The sequence below is a fragment of the Canis aureus genome, chromosome 13 (genome assembly GCF_053574225.1).
Source record: "Canis aureus isolate CA01 chromosome 13, VMU_Caureus_v.1.0, whole genome shotgun sequence".
Taxonomy (NCBI): Eukaryota; Metazoa; Chordata; class Mammalia; order Carnivora; family Canidae; genus Canis; species Canis aureus.
Genome location: NC_135623.1, coordinates 41,525,966 through 41,547,673, shown reverse-complemented (window position 1 = coordinate 41,547,673; position 21,708 = coordinate 41,525,966). Strand labels below are relative to the sequence as shown.

Sequence of the window (21,708 nt, the reverse complement as noted above, 5' to 3'; positions counted from 1 at the left end):
AGAAACTTCTTCATTCACTGATCATGCCTTGAAGCCGAGAATTTATTTTTTTATTTTTTTTTATTTTTTTTTTTTAATTTTTATTTATTTATGATAGTTACAGAGAGAGAGAGAGAGGCAGAGACACAGGCAGAGGGAGAAGCAGGCTCCATGCACCGGGAACCCGACGTGGGATTCGATCCCAGGTCTCCAGGATCGCGCCCTGGGCCAAAGGCAGGCGCCAAACCGCTGCGCCACCCAGGGATCCCGAAGCCGAGAATTTAAATCCTAAGCCTGTGATTCTTTGTTTCTTTAAACGTTAGTGTGCAGTTGAATGAAACTTTTCACCGCCTAGCCTTTATCTTCTTCCTTCTGCAATCCGCCAGAGCCTTGGTTTTACCAGGCTCTTCATTCTGTGTGACTACAGAGGGCATTTCTGTCGTTCCACCACCGGGCGCCATGTACTGCTCTGAGCACAACTCATGATATAGTCAGAACGCAAGTTTATATTGGGGGCACCTGGTCGGCTTAGCTGGTAGAGCATGTGATTCTTGATATCTGGGTTGTGAGTTCAAGCCCCACGTTGAGCGTAGAGATTACTTTAAAAAAATGCAATTTTATATTTGACTTCCGTTAATTCTTTAAACTTCATTCCGAGGCTGGAGGAGGAGAAGAGGATCCTCCTCTACATCTGAATGGGACTTCTGACAGCTTCTAGGGCTCCTCTTTCTCTCCCTGCTTACCTTCACCTCTAACCCTTCTTTCTCCTCCAAAGTTGAAGGTAGGGTAGCAGTGTTAGGGAGAGAGGGGTAAGTGAGTTCTTGCTTGATCTGGCGGCTCCGTGTTCTCCAGGCCTTGTCGATGATTCAAGCTGGTGACTCCTAGGGGACCTTTCAGATGGCTTGAGCGGATCTTTTTTTAAGGCTCTTGCATAGGAATTTTGGAGGTTCCCTGCAGTCTCCTCTCCTGAAGTTCCCTTGATGCTAGTGGATGGCTCTCTTTTCTGGGTGGTCTCTTTCAACTCTGCTCAGACCCTGATATCCAGCCATGTGTGCTTAGCCTCTTTTGGCTGGGGTGCAAAGAGGAGAGTGTTAAAGCAGAGCAAAAGCCTCTTAAAAAAAATCTTGGGGCAACTGGGTGACTTGGTTGGTTAAATGCCCAGCTCTTGAGCTCAGTTCAGGTCTCCAGCTCAGGGTTGTGAGTTCAGGCCCTGTATGGGACTCCATGCTGGGTGTGGACCCTACTTAAAAAAAAATTTTTTTTTTTTAAAGATCTCCTCAACTATCTTCTCCAAATCCTCTCTTTGACCCCTCTTATATCCTTGGGTTTCACTCAGAACTCCAGGAAATGTGGAACAGGTTCTCCTTCATTCCCATCATAAATCCTGTTACCATCGAGAAGACCAGGGAACAGGGGCTGGTCTCACTGTAACTGTGGCATTCCAAGATATCTGTGGCTGCATCTGTCCACAGTGAGGCAGGAATAGTACCACCCTGCCTTCTATTACAAAGTTTTTGTGACTTTCCTTTTTTTTTAGTGTTTTGCCACCAGTGTTTTTCCCTGTCTCTCATCCTTACTGCTTTCAAATCCAACCAGGTCACCTACTCAGTCCCAGATTCCCAGTACTTTGGGGTCTCTTTCAGAGACAGAATCTACTCTAGATAATTTCAGTGGGAATTTCTTACCTGATATTAATTAGAATTTCTGTGAAGGCCAAGAAACAAAGCCTGGATGTCATGCAGCCAGAAGCAAAGCAGCCAGAGACTGTCCAACTACACCACAAATGTCCAAACACATTATAAGGGTTCCCTAGCAGAAATCCTGCTGCAGCTACCTGATGGTGCTCAACATCTATAAAGCCAGCACTGACCAGGATCTCATTACCGTCCCTGCAGAAAACCATGTGTCTCCATGTCCATACAACTAGGAGAATAATGTGTTTGGAACCTTTTGCATATATCCCAAGTCTTGCTTAGCTTGGAAGTTTGCTAGAAGGTAGTCAAATGTCTATATACCCTGGCAGCAAAGGATCTTGAGAAATGTCTTGTCTTTGTTTCTATCTGTGGAAGAGAGAATTTATAATTTAAAGAACAATGAAGAAGGGATCCCTGGGTGGCTCAGTGGTTCAGTGCCTGCCTTTGGCCCAGGGTGTGATCCTGGAGTTCTGGGATCGAGTCCCGCGTCGGGCTCTCTGCATGGAGACTGCTTCTCCCTCTGCCCGTGTCTCTGTCTCTGTCTCTCTCTCTCTCTGTCTCTCTCTCTCTCTCTCTCTATGTCTGCCATGAATAAATAAATAAAATCTTTAAAAAAAGAACAATGAAGAAAATATCTGAGGCAGTATTTTCTAAAATTCTTTGACACTTATCAAATACCTATTACATTCCAGTTCTTGTGCAGGTAAATAAAATACTTAGCTTTATATTGTTTGTTTTGTCTTGCTTCACTATTAAGTATCATTATGAGGGAACCTGGGGTGGCTCAGTTGGTTAAGCATCTGACTCATGGTTTTGGCTCAGGTCATGATCTCGGGGTGGTGAGATCGAGCCCCTCATCAGGCTCTGCGCTCAGTGGGGAGTCTGCTGGAGATTTCTCTCCCTCTCCCTTTGTTCCTCCCCTGCTCGCCCATGTGTGCACTCGCTCTCTCTCTCTCTCAAATAAATAAATCTTTAAAGAAATTTTTAAAAACCCTCAGTATCTCATCACTTATAAGTATGGAAAAGAGCTTGGCTAGGTTGATGTACATTCCATGGGTGAATTGATGTGCTGTTATGTTCAGTTGTGTTAATCCCAACCAGGTGGGGGAAGTGTGTCATTTCACAATTGGGTCAAGCACATCATGGGAAATGCAGAGCTAAAAGTAAGCTTTTAAAAATGCCAGTCCTCTTCTTTCCCAAATGAGCTTGAGGAAAATTGGCAAGATTTCTGTGCCTATCTACCCAAAGATACCAATTTTATAAAGGTAGCTTTCAGACCTATAACCCTGGAGGCTTTCTGTTGATCCGTTCTACTTGTGGAGTTAATAGGAAAATCTCAGCATGCTAAATTTTAAGCTATTTCTTTTAGTAGATGACATGTCATAAATATCTTGTTGTAGAGAAGACTTTGAAGGAAAGTCCCATCGGGAATTCCATTTTAGTTTTCCTAGGTTAGCTTATTCCTTCACCTTTTAACTTTTTAAAGTAAATCTAATACAACAAACCTGAATTTTCTCAGATTTTCCTGGGTGGTGGGTTGAAATGTGTCATGGTAATGGTGATAACCCCAATTTTGCTGACTTTGTGTTACACCTTTATGTTTCAGAGCTTTGTCCCCTGCCCTCTTTTGGGTCTAACTCCATTCTTTTCAAGGGTCCTCGGGGGGTGTACTGCAAACAAGTCTGTCCACTAGTTACCGTGGGGTGTTCATGATGCCTTCTTCCCCCACCCTGACCACCTTTCCCACTGATACCTGCTGCCCACTGAGCCATTGGAGGATGGTACATCAGCACCCCCCCCCCCATGCTCCTGGTGTCCATGGGGGCAATGCTGGAGGTTGTGCCACGAATGCCATCTTTTAGCAGCTCCCAGACAGCCAGCCCTTGAGCTGTCAGAGTGTCCCCTGTTTCTCACATGTGCCGAGCCCTGCATATGCACCATCAGTGTGTTGAAGCTGGGCCGCATCCTTTGCAGAGGAGGGACAGGGCCCTGCCCTGTGTGGTACCCTGTGACTGAGGCACCAAAACTGTGCTGCTTCAGGAAGGAAGGAGACTGTAAAATAAAGGCCTCCTCATCTGTTTGCCCCTCCCTCTTGCTGTCCAGCTCACATGCAAGTCCCCGGGGGCTGGCCAGGGGTCCTCCCCATCCTCTCCCCCTTCCTGTGAGGGGGACTCTTTTCTTCCTCTCATGCAAATCATCTCATAGAAATAGCTGTCTTTTCTTTCGGTTCATCAGTGCGTTTGTTGTAACTCTTTTGGTTTCAAATAACAGGCAGTGGCTGCAGCCAACTGAAAGGACTGAATTATAAAACTCTCAGAGTGTCTGGTGAAATGAAATGGCAGGGGCTGCAGCTGGGTCTCCAAAATAAAATAGGAGACTGAAAAGTTATGCTGCTTCTCCTGTTGGCTTGACTGGCTTTCACATGGAGAAAAACGGGGCTCTGTGGGGGCTTTGCTGAGGAAATGCAATGAGCTGGCCACTTTTTTTTTTTAAGATTTTATTTATTTATTCATGAGAGACAGAGAGAGAAAGAGAGAGAGAGAGAGAGAGGCAGAGTCACAGGAAGAGGGAGAAGCAGGCTCCATGCAGGGAGTCTGATGTGGGACTTGATCCCAGGACCCCGGGATCTCGCCCTGAGCCAAAGGCAGATCCTCAATCACTGAGCCACCTGGGTGTCTCCACAGAAGGTGCCTCCTCTTTCAGAAGTCCTGCAGGGAGCAGGAATAGAGAGGATGGGATGGATTGGAAAACTGTTTAAGAAGTCAAATCCACAGGACTTGTTCATAAATTGGCTAGGAGGAGGGGGAGTTGAGGTTTGGATGCCTCAAGGATGCTCAAGTGGTAACATCTAGGAAGCCATGAACATTTAATTCTGTCTCCCTAGGAGAGTCAACATGAGAGAGTTATGGTAGATCTGGGACTTGTCAGCACATAATATGGTCATTCAATCATGATACTGAGTAATATAACCCAAGGAGCCTGGGTGGCTCAGTGGTTGAGCATCTGCCTTTGGCTTAGGGCATGATCCTGGGGTCCAGGGATCAAGTCCCGCATCGGCCTCCCCACAGGAAGCCTGCTTCTCCCTCTGCCTATGTCTTTGCCTCTCTGTGTCTCTCATGAATAAATAAATAAAATCTTTAAAAATAAATAAAGGGGATCCCTGGGTGGCGCAGCGGTTTGGCGCGGGCCTTTGGCCCAGGGCGCGATCCTGGAGACCCAGGATCGAATCCCACGTCGGGCTCCCGGTGCATGGAGCCTGCCTCTCCCTCTGCCTGTGTCTCTGCCTCTCATTCTCTCTCTGTGACTATCATAAATAAATAAAAAAATTAAAAATTAAAAAATAAAATAAAATAAATAAATAAATAAATAAAGGGAGGGTGGCTTCGTTGGGTAAGTGTCTGCCTCTGATCCTAGGGTCCTGGGATGGAGTTCCCTGCTCAGCAGGGAGTCTGCTTTTCCCTCTCCCACTGCCCTTCCCCTGCTCTCTCTCTCTCTCTTGCTCACTGTCTCAAAAAATAAAATATTAAAAAAATAGGACACATTATTTTTTTTGGTTAAGATTTTTATTTATTTATTCATAGAGACAGAGAGAGAGAGGCAGAGACACAGGCAGAGGGAGAAGCAGGCTCCGTGCAGAGAGCCCGACGTGGGACTCCATCCTGGGTCTCCAGGATCACACCCTGGGCTGCAGGCGGCGCTAAACCGCTACGCCACCAGGGCTGCAAAAAAATAGGACACATTAAAAATAAAGGGAGGGAGAAGAAAAGTTGGAGGAGAAATCCATGAAGGAGACAGAGAGATAATTTGCAGTGTTAAGAATAACAGAGTGTCAAAGAGATAACTAAAAAGATGTATATTCATTCATTTTTCCATAACATATTTATGGAGCAGCTTCTATGTTCAACATGCTTTAAAGATTACTTATTTATTTGGCACACAGGAGTGGGGGAAGGGGAGAGGGAGAGAGAATCCCAGGCAGACTCCATGCTGAGAGCAGAGCCTGATGCAGCACTCGATCCCACAACCCTGACATCATGCCCCGAGCCAAAATCAAGAGTTGGACACTTAGCTGATTGAGCCACCTGGGCACCCCTATGTTTCATATGCTTTAGCAATTAAGACATGTGGTTCCGAAAAAGAAAAAAGAAAAAAAAAAAAAAAAAAGACATGTGGTTCCGGAGCCAGGCTGCTGAGGTTTGAATCACAGTCCCACAATTTACTTGCTGTTTGACCTTGGGCAGCTCATTACCTTCTCTGGGCTTCTATTTTCTCATCTTTAAAATGGCAGTGATGACAGTAATCACTTCATGAGGACTAAACAATATATGGCCATGGTAATCATAACATAAATGGTATCATCATCCTATATTGGTCGCTCTTCTAGACTGAAGGGATACAGCAGTGAACAAGATTGACTCAGTCCCTGCTGTTATGAAATTTCTGTTCTATTTAGAGGTGAGGAGAGTACATACCATAAACAAAGACAACAATAAAGGACAAGAAAGTAGCAGATAAGTGTTAAAAAGATGACATGATGGGAGGCTGGGTCAGATAGGACATACTAGGTCGGATGGTCAGAGTAGGCTTTTCTGATGAAGTGACATTTATTGCCAGAACACGAATGACCAGAAGGGATAAATCGTGAGGGGCAGAGAGTATCCCCATTAACAGAGAACAAATGCAATGACCTGAGGTAGGAACAAATCTGGTGTGTCCAAAGGAAAGAACCTACATTTTATCTGGCATCGTGGCCCATGATCTTTTCATATACCTCATGGTTTTTGTTTTTTTGTTTGTTTTTTGTTTTTTTTTTGTTTGTTTGTTTGTTTTTAGTAGGTTCCATGCCCAGTTTGGAGCCCAATGCAGGGCTTAAGCTCACGACCCTGAGATCAAGACCTGAGTTGAGATCAAGAGTCAGTTGCTTAATTGACTGATCCACCCAGGTGGCTAGTCTTTCTGATGCAAGTCATATTAATAAAGCCAAGGGCAAATAGAAAGCTCTAAACTCCATGTAGCAGATACTATAAATTGGCTCACTCTACACATATTCTAACTCTTTTCTGTTGGGAAAGCAGAAAACTACATTCTTAGACTCTCATCCATTTAGATTGAGGTTTGGGACATAGTTGCTGTCCACCTATGAGGCATAGATGCAAGGTGCCGGTTGAGCCCAGAAGGAAAGAGAGAGCAGATTCTCTGCTATGCTCTGTAGCAGAAGTGGTTGGTTCTTCCGGGGCATGGATTCACACAGTTCCGTGTTGAGGTAGGGCCTTTTTTTCTGGCTGCACTGTTTCTTACTGGGTAGCATTCAAGCCTGGTTCTCTGGTGTTCCAGAAATTCTGTGAGCTTTCTCGTTCCTTTCATGTATTTATTTCTGGTTAAACTAGGTGGAATGAATTCTGCTATCTACAACAGAGAACTTTAAGATGTACAATACCCTACTAATTCTGATCTCTCACCAGCTTCTCTACCTCTTCTTCCACCGCGCCCCCATATGCTTCGTCTTTGGTATACCTAGCTTTGTCTAAGAACAGGAATCTCAACCTGCTCCAGAAGTGGGCCTCTTCAGCCGAATCATCCAAGATGATTTCTGTTTTTTGTTTTGTTTTGTTTTGTTTTTTAAGATTTTATTTATTTTTTTAAGATTTTATTTTTTTAAGATTTTATTTTTTTAAAGATAGATTTATTTATTTATTTATTTATTTATTTATTTATTTATTTATTTATTTATTTATTCATGAGAGACACAGAGAGAGAAGCAGAGGGAGAAGCAGCCTCCCTGCCAGGAACCCAATGTGGGACTATCCCAGGACCCCGGAGTCACCATCTGAGCCAAAGGCAGATGCTCAACCACTGAGCCACCCAGGTGCCCTTTATCATGCACTTTAAAAGATCAAAGAGCTAAGGCTCAGAGAGGTCAAATGACTTTCCCAAAAACACACAGCTAATAAGTGGTGGAGGCAGGATATCAAGTCCCATTTTAACTCCAGAGCCATGCCCTCGGAACCATGTGCTTGCTATGGGCTGGATACTGAAACAAATGTTATTTTATTTTATTTCTCAATGATTATATGAGGTGGATACTATTTTTCCAGCACAGTACATGGGGAATGGAGTCTAAGGAAGGCCAAAGCTTCACAGCTCTTAGTGGAAGAGCCATAGCTTGAACCAACATCTTCTGCTCTGAGGCCTAAAGCACACTTTTATTTATTTACTTATTTTTTTATAAATTTTTTAATTTATTTATGATAGTCACACAGAGAGAGAGAGAGGCAGAGACTCAGGCAGAGGGAGAAGCAGGCTCCATGCACCGGGAGCCCGATGTGGGAGTCGATCCAGGGTCTCCAGGATCACGCCCCGGGCCAAAGGCGGGCGCCAAACTGCTGCACCACCCGGGGATCCCTAAAGCACACTTTTAAAACTAAAACCACACTTTTCTTCCAGTGTAACTCATCAGTTGTAGTCAGGATTGAATTCAGCTGCATATTACAGTGAGTCAAAAACAATAGCGGCTTAAGCAAGAGTGTCTTAGGAAAGAGGATCAGAAGTAGGCAGTCCAGGCTGGCTTGGGGGCTCTATAAAGGTGGGGGCCCGAGCTCCTTCAGGCTTTCTATCCCACCATCCCCAAGGTGCAGCTTCATCCTCACAGTCTAAGACAGCTGCTGGTGCTCCAGCCATCAGAGTCATGTTCCAAGCAGTAGGACAGAGGAAGGAACACAGAAGAAAAGGCCAGACAACACAATCTAGTCTCTTTTAAGGTCTCCCAGAGGCTGCTGTAGTTGACCTCTGCTGATATCTTACCAGAACTAAGTCGCGTGGCCATAGCTAATTGCAGAGGAGGCTGGACAAGAAATCTTCATTAGGGGTAGCCACCTGCCCAGCTAAGAATAAAAGTGTTACTTTATTAAGGCAGAAGGAAAGTAGATCTTGGGGCAGACAGATGAGCAAGCTCTACATCAATGTTTGAAGGCTGCCGGAGTCCTAGCAGAAACAGATGGCACTCTCAGAGGAACTTCTCTGAAAAGTCAATGGAGAGATTATTTTCAAAGGTCTGGAAAAGATTAAGGGGACTGTAAAGGGAACCATAAAGGGACGAGGAGACATCCAGACACTGGCAACAGAAGGAAGCTGCCACCAGCCCTCTCCCCAAACGGAGAGAGAGGGTCCAGAGATGGAGGAGCCCAGCCTCTGTCACCTCCTGCCCCACCCCCCTTGCCCTTTGGGTCCCCCTGGGGACAGGGGAGCCTGGGCACTGCAGCCCTAGAGACCGGCAGAGGAGGGCAGGGGACGCTGTGGGACAAGTGGGGAATCTCCCCGAGACCATCCGTGCAGGTGCCCCTGAGCCGTCGGTCTGTCCACACAGCGGGGCAAGGGCGTGAGAGACTCTGCGGCGGGTGGCCGTGTGCCCGTGGAGAAGCGTCGAGCCTCCACCGGGCTGCGGGAGGGCCGGGCCGCCGGGGCTTGCGGGGGCCGGCGGGCAGCTCGGGGCGGAAAGTGACCCGCCTCTGGTCTCTCGGGCTTGCGGGCGGCGGGGGCGGGGGGGGGGTGTGAGCCGCACCAAGTGGCTCATGTGTGGTCTGGCGGCTTGAAGCTGTGTCTGCTCCCCCAGAGCTGAGCGGGGATTAGGGTCCCGCCGCAGCTGTCCTGCACCTGCGCGGGGTCCAAACCTGGGACCAGGCCGGTGCCCGAGACCCCACATGTCATACGATCTCCTCACAGGAAATGTCCCCAAGAGACAGAAGGTAGTGGTCGCCAGGGCCTGGGGCAGGGGGCAGGGCGAGGGGCGGCTGGAAAGGCTCCGGGGCTTCCTTCTGGGGTGGTGAAGACATTCTAGAATTGGATTACGGACTATAATTCTATATTCATAGAATATATTCACCAGTCTGTGAATGTAGTAAAACCATCGAGGGCAGCCCGGGGGCTCAGCGGTTCAGCGCCACCTTTGCCCGGGGTATGATCCTGGAGACCCGGGGTCGAGTCCCACGTGGGGCTCCCTGCATGGGGCCTGCTTCTCCCTCTGCCTGTGTCTCTGCCTCCCTCCCTCTCTGTGTGTCTCATGAATAACAAAACAACACAAAACAAAACAAAACAAAAAAAAGAAAGAAAGAAAAAAAACCATCAAACATTAAGTTTAGGGATCCCTGGGTGGCGCAGCGGTTTGGCGCCTGCCTTTGGCCCAGGGCGCAATCCTGGAGACCTGGGATCGAATCCCACGTCGGGCTCCCGGTGCATGGAGCCTGCTTCTCCCTCTGCCTATGTCTCTGCCTCTCTCTCTCTCTCTCTCTCTCTCTCTGTGTGACTATCATAAATAAATAAAAATTAAAAAAAAAAAAAAACATTAAGTTTCAAGTGTGGTCTCTGTGGAATCTCAATAAATCTGAAACCGGAAAAAAGAGCCCACCTGGCAGGTATTTGCAGCTTCTCCATCTGTCACATGGGCCTAGTAACATCTACCTCAGGGCTGCTCCACCTGTTGAATGACACGCAGAGGGGAACACAGTTGCTAGGGCACCTGGCACACAGTGAGTGCTCAGGAAAGTTGGGCTCCCTTGTGACAGCACCCAGGAAGTGTCGGCCAGCTGACTCTTACATTTTTTTAAAAATTATTTATTCACCAGAGACACAGAGAGAAAGGCAGAGACATAGGCAGAGGGAGAAGCAGGCTCCCTGCGGGGAGCCCGATGTGGGACTCGATCCTGGATCCTGGGATAACGCCCTGAGCCGAAGGCAGATGCTCAACCCCTGAGCCACCCAGGCATCCCTGACTCTTACATTTTTAAAGTCAAAGTGGAATTAGTGTAAAGCCAGATGTTAGGGCTTACACATCAATCTCATTCTAACCTCTCATTCAGCAAGTGAGGAACCAGTGGTAAATCCAGGAAATTACCACTGACAACAGTGGTTCAAAGGAAGTTATGAAAGAGCAAGTGAGCACATGAGTGAACTCGAGATCTCAGAAAGGTAGTCATTTTGCCACATGACTTAACCATGTGTGCTCTGCTAAGGCAGCGGTGCAGCGGCACCGTAATTGGCGTGGCCCTTCGCAAAAGGAGTAAGCAGAAAAGCCATTGCATAACTCATTTTTGCATCAGAGAACCCAGTGTGTGCTCACTAGAGTCTAAAGTAGAAATAACTTCATACAGGTGATAATTCTAAAATTCTATTAAAATTGCTTCAAACTACTTACATGAGGGTTTTTTTTTTCTTCTTTCTCCCCACTCCCCCTCATGGAATTCACATTTTTTTTTTTTACAACCTAACATCTCTGATCAGGATATATCTTATAATCAGTGGTTTGTTCTAATTTAATTGACAGTATCATTTTCTTTCTTAGTTTTACATAAAATAATGGTGCATCTTGAAATGGATGACAAACTAAAGTAGATATATATATATGTATATGTATATATGTATGTATATATATATATATATATATATATATATATATATTCTTAAAAGATGACCTAGGAATCTGTGCTGGTTGTTCAGAAATATTAAAGAGGTCATGGCCAATCTGAGTGTCAGGAACAGTGCACAGAGTTCAAGCAACTCAACGGAGACACCATCCTCTTTATGTGAATGGAATGTACATCCTTGGAACTGGGACCCATTAATAGGTAGTCTGGCCTGATAGTCTTGCTAGTATGATTCTGGAGAAATGACTAATCAGCTGTGATTGGCTATCCTTTTTTTTTTTTTAAGATTTTATTTATTTGAGAGAGTGAGAGAGCATGAGAGGGGAGGAGAGGGAGAAGTAGGCTCCCCACTGAGCAGGGAGCCCAATACAGAACTCGATCCCAGGACCCTGAGATCATGATGTGAGCCGAAGGCAGACACTTAGCCAACTGAGACACCCAGGCACCCTTGAATATACCTGGATCCTTTTAGGAGAAGATACCTTGGACGTTTAGTTGTGTGTTCACCCCTTGGAATGTTCAGTGTTCATCCTAGGCTTCTGTAGGCCATGCTTTAGCTGTTAGGAGATGCTGCCAAAGCCAGAGGAGTGGATGAGGCCTCCCAGCTGAATAAGCAAAGCCTTTTTCTAATAACCTTGCTTATTTTAGGGTGAAGGGATTTCTGCAGCTGAGAGGCTAAGTACTTGGCATAGTTTGAGGGTTCCAAATGGATGTGCCAAAGGGTCTGACTGGCAAGCTCATCACATAATAATAATTGTTTAGATGCTGCAGAAAATAATTAATTTGGGCTTTGGAAAGCTTCCTTCTCAGTACATTCAACTCAGAAGCCCTCCTCCCCGCGTGGGCCTGCAAACACAATCCCTGGAACTATGAGAGGATAATAAAAGCCGAAAGTATTGCCAGCAATGGCCTTCTGAACTCATTCAGAGTTACCATGGAAGTGGGCATCTGGGTAGATGGATCCCTTTATCCTCTCTGCTTGAGCCTTTAGAACAGTGTCCCCAGACACGTTGTCATCAAGAGCACACAGGGAGCCAGAGACACGTGGGGAGTCTTGCACGTGCCTTTGCCCACAAGCCTCTTCTGCCAAACCAAACTAAACAGAGATACAAAGCACAAAAGTAAGCCAGCCAGAAAAGATTTGTTCAGGATCATCCCGGAATTTCGATTCCCAAGGTAGAAAGGAATGCAAAATGGGGAGTCTTCTGAAAGCGTGATTTTAGGGTAGGGAGGTGAAGTAGTCAGCAGGAGTGCTCCTCCGTTCAGCAGGCACCAGAGTGTCCAGAAGGCCCTCTCCATTCACTCGTTCACCAGATATTTATTGAGCACCTACTGTGTGGATGCATTCTTCTAGGTCCCGAGGATAGGGAAATAGCGGTCAATAAAACAGACAAAAATCTCTATCCCTATGGGTCTTCCCTTCTGGAGGATGGAGATGATAAGCAAATCAACGAATAAACACACCTAACAGTGATATGTGCTCAAAGCTGGGGAGGGGAAAAATACGAGTGGGGTTAAGGGAGTGTAAGTACCCAGGTAAGGGCAGCGCCTGGCTGTTTGATGCAGGTGGACAAGGCAGTCCCCTCTGATAGGGTGAGACTGAGCAGTAGGGAGACTCGAAGGACTTTAGGGAGTGAGGCACAGGGACACGGTGGTGGGGGTGTCGGGGAGACGGCAGAGCAAGTGCAAAGGCCCTAACTCGGAAGCCGCCGGTGTAGCAAAGATGGACTTGGTGGCCTCACGGCCAGAGCAGAAGGAGCTAGGGCCAGCGGGGGAAGGAGGGGGCTCCTCAGGTCAGTGGAAGGACCTCACTTTCCCAGAGATGGGAGTGTGTGGGGGAGTCTGAGAAAGGAGTGAGGCAATCGCATGGTGTGTTAACGAGGGTGCTCTGACTGCAGTGTGAACACACCACCGCCTGGTGAGAGGGGGGCAGGGAGGCCAGCTGGCAGGCAGGGGCTGGGACGGATGGGATAGTGGGAGCTGCTTTGATCTGAGGTGGGGTGAGGATGAGAGGGAAGATCTCAAGTGGATTTTGAAGGTGGAGCCAATGGGATTGGAAGAGGGAGGAGCTGATGGCTTGGATATAAGAGGCAGGAGGAAGGGGGTAGGGCGGGAGGACCGCTCCAAAGCTTCAGGTGTACACAACCAGAAGAATGGACTTCTCCAATGTTGAGCCCGGGGCACTGGAGGTGGAGTCTTTTTTTTCAGGTAAAATTGTTTGGGACTTGTCTGAGATTTCATTTTTATTTTATTTTATTTTATTTATTTATTTATTTATTTATTTTTTTATTTTATTTGAGTTATTTGAGCTATTTAAGGTCGGGCGAGGTAGAGGGGGAAGACCTCAAGTGAACTCCTTGCTGAGGGGGTCCGATCCGACGACCCTTAGATGGTGACCTGTGCCGAAATCAAGAGTCACCCAGGCACCCCTGAGATCTTTATTAAGTATCCAAGGAGAGGCTGATTGGGCAGCTGTGAGTCTGAGTCCAAGGGAGAGGTCGGTGGGGTCATCAGCCTATAGATGGTGTTAATGGGACTGAGTTGAATTATCCAGGGCAAGTGTGTAAACAGAGCAGGAGGTTGAGGCTAGAGTCCTGGGGCTGCTGCTAGAACACACCCAAGGCCAGTGGATCAGCCCTGCCTTGTATTGCCTTGATAATGGAGAGCCCCCTGGGGTGCAGGGTCAGGGCTTTCCGTCTACTGGGAATCTGATTGCAGAGGTCACAAGCAAGTGAGGTCCTGGTCTGGTTGGCAAGTGTTTGGTAAGGTCTGTAACTACACAAAGGGTACTGTCCTCTCTCCTGAACACACTAGTTCAGACTCCTCACACCCTCCCAGCCTGACTCTACACAAGCAATGGGCCTGCAGAGAATTCTGACCCTTCCCTGAAGAGCTACCGCCTTGCTGCCTGTGTACTTTCCATCTGTTGTCATCTTAGCATCGGTCAATCAAGAGAACAGTGGCTTAAAAAAAGAGAACGGGGGAGAGAGAGAACAGTGGCTTAATCCTGAGATTGGTACTTCAATCTTGGTTTTGCTGCATGTTAGCTGTGTGACCTTATACAAGTCTCTTAACCTCTCTGAGCCTCAGTTTCCTCATGTCCACATATTTCACAGGCTTGTTTTGACATGCAAATGGAATTCTATGTGTAAAGAGGTTACCCCAGTGTCTAGCAAATAAGAGGTAATTATAATAATACTGTGTGCCTGGCACTATTTCATAAATCTCTTATATATTTACTTAATCATCACAATAACCCCATGAGGCGGATACCCTTTTTATTCCCACTTTACAGACAAGGTTAAGTAACTCAAGCAGCCTGATTCTAGGAATTTATTAATTTGACCATTATGCTATATTGCTTCTTGAGACTACTTTAAAATTTTCCTCTCTCTTCTTTCCTCTCTCTTCTTTTATTTGCAAGTGTTCTCTTTTATCAAATGGCTTAAGTTTTCAATTTGCAGTTTTGTATTTTTCCTTGTTATTAAATTGCAGTCATTATCTGGCCCTAAGATGATCGTCGTCCCCTTCATACTAAAAGAAGCAGTTTAATGCAATGGCAGAAAAAGAGAAATTTGAATTTTCTGAAATACAAGAGATAATAAGGTCTTACTGCCAACCTTTCCTGTGGGCAGCGGGTCAGTGTGGCTACGCATACAAAACAAGCTGGAGATAGGCCTTTCTTCTTGCATAGGCAAGAACTGACCAAAAAGGATGATTATGTTTTCAGAAAGCTATGAAAATCTGAACAGAGAGTGAGGGATTTGCATTTTAGAGTGGTAGAAGAAGTCTGCTTGTACCCAGTGTTAGGCATTTGTGTACATACGTGAAGGAGTGTGTTCGCGAGGGTATTTGAAGGTGTGTGAGTGTATGTCAATGCTGGTGCATACAGTGTGCTTGTGTGTGTGTGTGTGTGTGTGTGTGTGTGTGTTTGGAATATGTAATACTTACTGGCTACCAAAGGACGGGCTCTCTGAGTGTTTGGCACAAAAGGAGGGGCTGGGATTAATTTTCTGGTTTATACTTCTTCAAATCATTGAGCCGATGATACTCAGAAGGGAAAGTGATCTCCAAGGAGAAAATAAAATCGTTTCCCATGAAATTGAGCTGCCATGTTCAGCAAATGAAAATGCAGGCCTCCCAGTTAAATTTGACTTTCAGATAAACAATGAATAATTTTTTAGTATCATTATGTTCTATGCAGTACTGGGGACATCTTTCACCAAAAATTATTTGTTATCTGAAATTCAAAACTAACTGGGCATGCTGTATTTTATCTGGCAGCCTTGCCATAAAGACAATGAATTTATATACCTGCCGATTTTTTAAGAGGTTTGAAATCCATGAACCAGGGGCACCTGGGTGGCTCAGTCGGTTGAGTGTCTGCATTCAGCTCGGGTTGTGATCTTGGGGTCATGGGATCAAGCCCCGGGCTCCCTGCTCAGCGAGGAGGCTACTTCTCTCTCTTGCTCTCCCGATCTCTCTCAAATAAATAACTAAAATATCTGAAAAAAAAAAAAAATCCACAGACCACTTTTGGACAGGCAAAGACTTGTTTCTGGCTGGAGGGGTCAACTTATTCTTTTCTCTTTCAGGAAATCCCTAATTCTTTTCTCTTTCAGGCAATCCCTTGCCACCACTATCTGTGAAATGGGGACGTAATCTGATTCTGTCCTCGCCCCAGGGGAAAACCCCGGAGAATTTCATATCCTTTGCCTCATGTGTAATGGCCTGGAGCACTTCACAGAACTCCATTCTCTTCTCCAGTAAAAAAACAATTAAGGATTGTTTCAAAGGATTCTTGCAACCTGCCTTAATAGCTAGCCAGTATCCCGTGGTGTTCAATCTCTCTCGCTTGCATGGTGACAAAATTCTTCCTTTCAGACTGCTAGCAAGCTCTGCCTCTCTGGAGGGAGGCAGAGTGGAAATGCCCCGCAGCTCTGGCTCCTGGGCGGCTCACGGCAGGCACAGGTGAGGCCTGGGATCTGGACGGCTGGCGATGGTGTGGTGGAGGAGAGCCCTGGGTGCAGGTGAGTGTCTGGACCCATAGGACTTCTTCCCACGGGAACAAAGAAGCCCGTGTGGGGGGAAAGCCCCAGGCTCTCAAGTAACAGTCTCTGGATACCTACTGTGTCTGTCACCCTCTGGTTGTCTGTGTTAGAACCTCTAAGGACTGGGATGCTTGGGTGGCTCAGGACATGATCCCAGAGTCCTAGATCGAGTCCCACGTTGGGCTCGCTGCAGGTACCCTGCTTCTCCCTCTGCCTATGTCTGCCTATGTCTGCCCCATCTTTCTGTGTCTCTCATGAATAAATAAATAACATCTTAAAAAAAAACAAAACAGAACCTCTAGGACCTCTGCCTTCTTCCCCTGTAAAATGCCTGAAATATGAGTGCCTCTGTCACGGAGTTATTATCAGGACTAAATGACATTAATAAAACCATGTCTGGCTCCCAGGAAGAGCTTAATAAATGTTAGTCATTAGTATTATTGTTGCCTAGGACAATTTTTCCTAACCAGTTCAGTTATAATTTTTATTAATAACCTTTTCTGGTGGTAGATGGAGTGCATGGTCATAGAACAATATGTAAAAGTGTAGAAAAACCACAGGGAAAGAATTAAATGAGAAATACTTCATAAAGCTATCTCTGATCTTCTCTCTCTCTCTCTCTCTCTCTCTGTATATATGAGTGGTCTCAATGTTGACAGTGCATCAGAACCAACAGGGATGATTTAAAAATATAGATACCTGGGCCCCAAACCAAATCTAATCAGAACCATTAGGGGCAAGGTCCCTGTATTAAAAAAAAAAAAAAAATCCAGAACATTCTATTGCAAAACCAGGCAACAGAATCCTGCTTCTCACTCATACATGTGCTCTTTTTCTTTATAAGCTTCTTAAAAATTGGGCAATATTGTACATTCGGTTTTATAAACTGCTTTTGTCGAGTTGCCTTATCTCTCTTCATTCTTCCACAATATCTTGGTTTTTTTCTTAAGGCTTTGGCTGTGGTTTCGAATAAGGGCTGCTTTTTCACCCAGCAGTCCTTTCAAAATGAATCCATTTAAAAATGTCATCGCTCCTGCCTTCTCTTGTCCTGCCAGTCTGCCACAGTTGATAAATAGAGACCCCTTCACCATTATTCTTTCTCTCCACCTGACTTCAGCTCCCTAACTGATGGCCACAGCTGGCTCTGGCCTTTCGGTCGTCACAGCGGGGCTTTGTGGCCAAGGCTTGAGATCCTGCCAGTGAACCTGCACAATTTCTTCCCTAAAATATTAATTTGACATATAACGCTATTTTTCATTTACTGCTCAGCCAACCATGGTGATGGTTATTTCAGTTCAAAACAACCTCCAAGCACTCTGGAGGGAAATTTCCTTGGCCGTTTACTGACATTTTAGGAAAATAAAATGACATTAAAATACTGTAAAAAAAAAACCCCTCATAGACAGCTGTTTCCAGTTACTGATTAATGAGACTTGACATGGTGTGAGCAGGGCCTTCAACCAATAAGAAGCAAACACTCAAGCCTTTATACCCATCCTGCCACCAATCCCTGAAATCACCGAAACCCGCACAGTTGTCACAGGACAACACATCTCACCCCAACTCTCTGTCCTTCCAGGCTTATATTCCAGCTGCAGGATGGAAATCAGGTGATGACTGTTTGAAAACACTTCAAAACTTGTCAACCAGGGGTTGCTCGAGAAGCATGACGTGGACATGTGCATTTGAGTATCCTTTGCATGGAGCAGCAGGCAGAGTGGGGGATGGCAGGTTTCTAACTGGTCTTCACGTGAGGAAACCAGAGGAGGCCTCTGCCCCTGGAGCTGGACCGTTTGCTGGGGCCCTGGCTAGGCTATCCGAGGGGGATAGTAAAGGCCGCAGGGCCCTCTGAAGACAGCAGGGCCTTGCACAAGGAAGTCCAGCCGTTCAGTGGGTGCACAGACAGGATGACGGCAGCTTACGGTGCCTGAGGAATCACGTGCCAGGGACTCATAAGATTAACTGAGGAAGCCAGGGCAATGGACAGCCTCTCCTCTCCTGGGAGAGCAGACATTCTGAATGACACTGATAGACCCCTTTCTGTCTGAGAGTGAGAGAGATGAAGCCCATACCGAGAGTCAGAGTGTTGGCCCCTTCCCCTCTTCCCAGTCCGTAGGAACACACATCTGAAATATGTGGAAATTTTCAGGGCGCCTGGCTGGTTCAGTGGGCAGGACATGTGACCCGGGATCTCGGGGTGGTGAGTTCAAGCCCCATGTTGGACATGGAGCCTACTTAAAAAAAAGAATAATTTAAAAATATAATAATACATACATACATGCACAAGTGGAAACTTTGTCCTGCGGGCAGAAGAATGTGGGAGTTATAGTCAGACAGACCTGCAAAAGCTCTGGGATGATTTAAAAATATAGATACCTGGGCCCCAAACCAAATCTAATCAGAACCATTAGGGGCAAGGTCCCTGTATTAAAAAAAAAAAAAAAAAATCCAGAACATTCTATTGCAAAACCAGCTCTACCACTTGTCAACTGGTTATTTCATACCTCTGAGGCTCAGTTTCTCCCACTCTATAATGGGGATGGGTACCCACTTCACAGGATGGGGACAGAATGGGATAAATGTGTGTACAAGGTGTGAGACATCCGGGGCTGGTTTGCCATAGCTGGTGGGGCTGGAAGGCAGGGGCAGTGAAAGTCCCCCACGCCAGGCTGACATGGGATGATGTTACCTTTAGGGGTGACAGAGGTTTTTCCCTGGGCCGCAGTGTGACTTAGATCCCTCATATGGCAGGGAAGGCCCCAAAAAAGGCCAGGTCTGAGACTCACCTGTCTGTGCAATGGTTTAGTGAGTGGTGTGCCCAGCCGGGGTGATCACTGCCTTGCTCGGGTTGGTTGCTCAGCAAGACAAAGCGGATGACAGAAGCTTCTCCTCTTTGTGGCAGTACCAAAACTCTTTTTGATCCCAAATGATGTAAATTGCAGGATCCCCGGAGGCAAAGACCCTTCAGGAAGGGTTTGCATCTCCCTTATCCCTTATCATACCAGACACACTGTCCAAGTAAGAGCCCCCTTGCTCCCGTCTTCAGCCCAAATGCTGGCTTCTGCAGTTTTATGAGCCATCCTCACTCCAGGGGTAGGATCTCCTATTTGGTGTGTGTGTGGGGGGGGAGGCAGACAGCAGAGATGTGGCTCAGGACCCAGCCAAGTGACTGTGCCAGGGAAGGAAGCCTTGCTAACCGTCTTTATTATCTTCCTGGGAGCAGGACCTGAGCTCCCAAGGTGACACTCCATTTCAGCACTCCTTACTGGACACTGAAGAAACTGTTTCTTCCCGTTCTTGAAACAAGAAAGGTAGGCAAGAATAATTTCTCAACAAAGTGTGGTTTTAAGCAGAGGATTCATGAACATATGTTCTCCTCCCTTGTTGCAGATAGGCGACCTTTCTCTAGGAGGGGACTAAGAGCTTCTTGCAAAAACAATAGATGTTGATCTCCATCTATTCATTGCTTCTGCTTTTCCTGAGAAAAAGGAAAAGATTTTTACATGGAAGCCTTTTTCAGGCACCAAGTGGAGAATTTTCCATGATAGGAGCTAATATTGCCAAGCACCTGCTACTGCTAAACGGCGTGCTTAGTACTTTATGAAATGATTTCACAGCAATTCTTCCCATTTTGAAAATAAGAAAACTGAGGGTGTGTTAGCTGAGAAAATCTGGAGGAGTGAGCAGGGAAAGCATATGTAGGGGTCATGGGAAGTTTGGGTGTAACAAGCCCTGCCCTTCCTGTGGTCTGAAGAGAAAAGGATTAGCCATGTCCATTTTGGAGGATGAAAACAGCCCTGAGGCTGGGTTCCGGCCAAATCCGGTCAAGAAAGGACATAGAGGGACTTGTGAGCCTCTTGTAGAAGTCAAGATTCTTGGGTGCACATGACAGAAATCAAACTCAAGCTAGCTTATGCTTAATGAGAAGAGATGTACTGGCTCCTCCAGCTGCAGGCTGGCATAGGCGTGACTCATGGCTGGAGTCGGGCGTTGAAATAACACTCACTTGCTCTCTTCCTTGCTCTCCTCTGTGTAGGAGCTTCATTCTATCTTACAGGCGGCTTTCCTACACTCAGCCAGGCTTTTAGGATCCCAGCTCAGCAAGACTAGCAGAAAAAAGCAAGTTCTCTCGGTGACTATTAAGTATACATGGTATGCACTGCAGATGCCTGTAGAGAAGGGCTCTGATGAGTCCTGTGGGTGGAGTGTGCCTGCCGGGATACCAGTTATGGTCACCCTGGTCGGGGTGATAGCGTATGATGCTGGGTGAGCCCGTGGTCAGTGCAGGGCAGCACATTGTGACTGGTGATTCTGCATGAACTATACAGCTCAACTACAGAAAATTCCTTCCCCAAAGGAAGTCAGGGAGGCAGAACCCACAAAATATCGGGTGCCCACCAGGCCTGAACTGACGGGGAGAATCTGAGGGATACCACCTTTGTATTGATCCTTTCGTGCCTCTAATTACTCTCAACATGACATATGGCCACATGTGCTAGCACTGCCATAACAAAACACTATGGACCAGGGAGCCTATAAACAACAGAAGTTTCTCTCTGGGAGTTCTGGAGGCTGGACGTCTGAGATCGGGGAGCAGCATGGTTGAGTTCTGGTGACAGGCCTCCTCCTGGCCCCGGGGTGGCTGCCTTCTTGCTGTGTGACCCCAGGGCCTTTCCTCAGCACGTGCAGTCTCTTCTTCTTGTAAGGGCACCATTTCTATTGGATCAGGGCTCAACCCTTAGGCCCTCATTGCATCCCCCTCACAGGCCTGATATCACGTGGGGGGTTTGGGCTTCAACGTATACATTTGGAGGGCACACAATTCTGGCCATCGCATCCTGGGATCTAGATAATTTGAGAAGATACAGTTTACCTCTGTTTTACGAAAACTTCAGGGTTCTGGAAAACATCTCTTGCTTGCAAATGATAGAAATATTCGAAATGCTAGGTAAGGAGAGAAGTTACATGGCCTCTAGCTTCTAAGCCCCAGGAGAGCAGGGACGGTGCTTCAGCATCTCTGCGTGGCTCTGAGAAACACGAGAATCCAGGAAAGGTGGCCTTCCTAGAGACACGGCAAGCCCAGTGGTTTGAAGGACCATTCCTGTCTGAGCTTCCTTTGATCCCTGTTGGGAACATACGGGAGAGTGGCACAGAGGGTTGATTAGCCTCAATTTTTAAGAGGCAGTTTCCTGCTGGCCCTTCCTCTGAAGATACTGCTGCTAATAATCATCAGCTCTGCTGTTCCGTCTGCCCTGTCCTCCAAGAAATAAAGTTTTACACTCGGGATATGGTGTAACAAAAGCATTATTTAACAAAATAAAATCTAGCACAGGGATCCCTGGGTGGCGCAGCGGTTTAGCGCCTGCCTTTGGTCCAGGGCGCGATCCTGGAGACCCGGGATCGAATCCCACGTTGGGCTTCCAGTGCGTGGAGCCTGCTTCTCCCTCTGCCTGTGTCTCTGCCTCCCTCTCTCTCTCTGTGTGGCTATCATAAAAAAAAAAAAAAAAAAAAAAAAAAAATCTAGCACACACACACGATCAGTTACTTTAAAAGTGGCTTCAGAATAAC

General features: G+C 46.5%; 1 protein-coding gene and 1 long non-coding RNA gene across 3 annotated transcripts in view; one reads left to right on the top strand and one right to left on the bottom strand.

The window, feature by feature from the left end:
- Positions 1-21,708, top strand: part of LOC144282334 (uncharacterized) — a 106,633-nt gene that overhangs the window by 24,705 nt on the left and 60,220 nt on the right. For both annotated transcript variants that reach the window (XM_077845849.1, XM_077845848.1), the window contains exons 3-5: positions 15,974-16,119; positions 17,720-17,750; positions 19,083-19,451. In XM_077845849.1, coding sequence (XP_077701975.1) covers positions 15,974-16,119; positions 17,720-17,750; positions 19,083-19,370 — 465 coding nt within the window. In that variant the 3' untranslated portion in view covers positions 19,371-19,451. The remainder of the gene's footprint in view (positions 1-15,973; positions 16,120-17,719; positions 17,751-19,082; positions 19,452-21,708) is intronic.
- On the bottom strand, positions 5,231-9,494 carry LOC144282331 (uncharacterized). The gene is made up of 3 exons (XR_013350763.1): positions 9,232-9,494; positions 8,475-8,690; positions 5,231-5,392 (listed from the first exon to the last, which is right to left on the bottom strand). It is a non-coding gene; the product is annotated as an uncharacterized LOC144282331 (long non-coding RNA).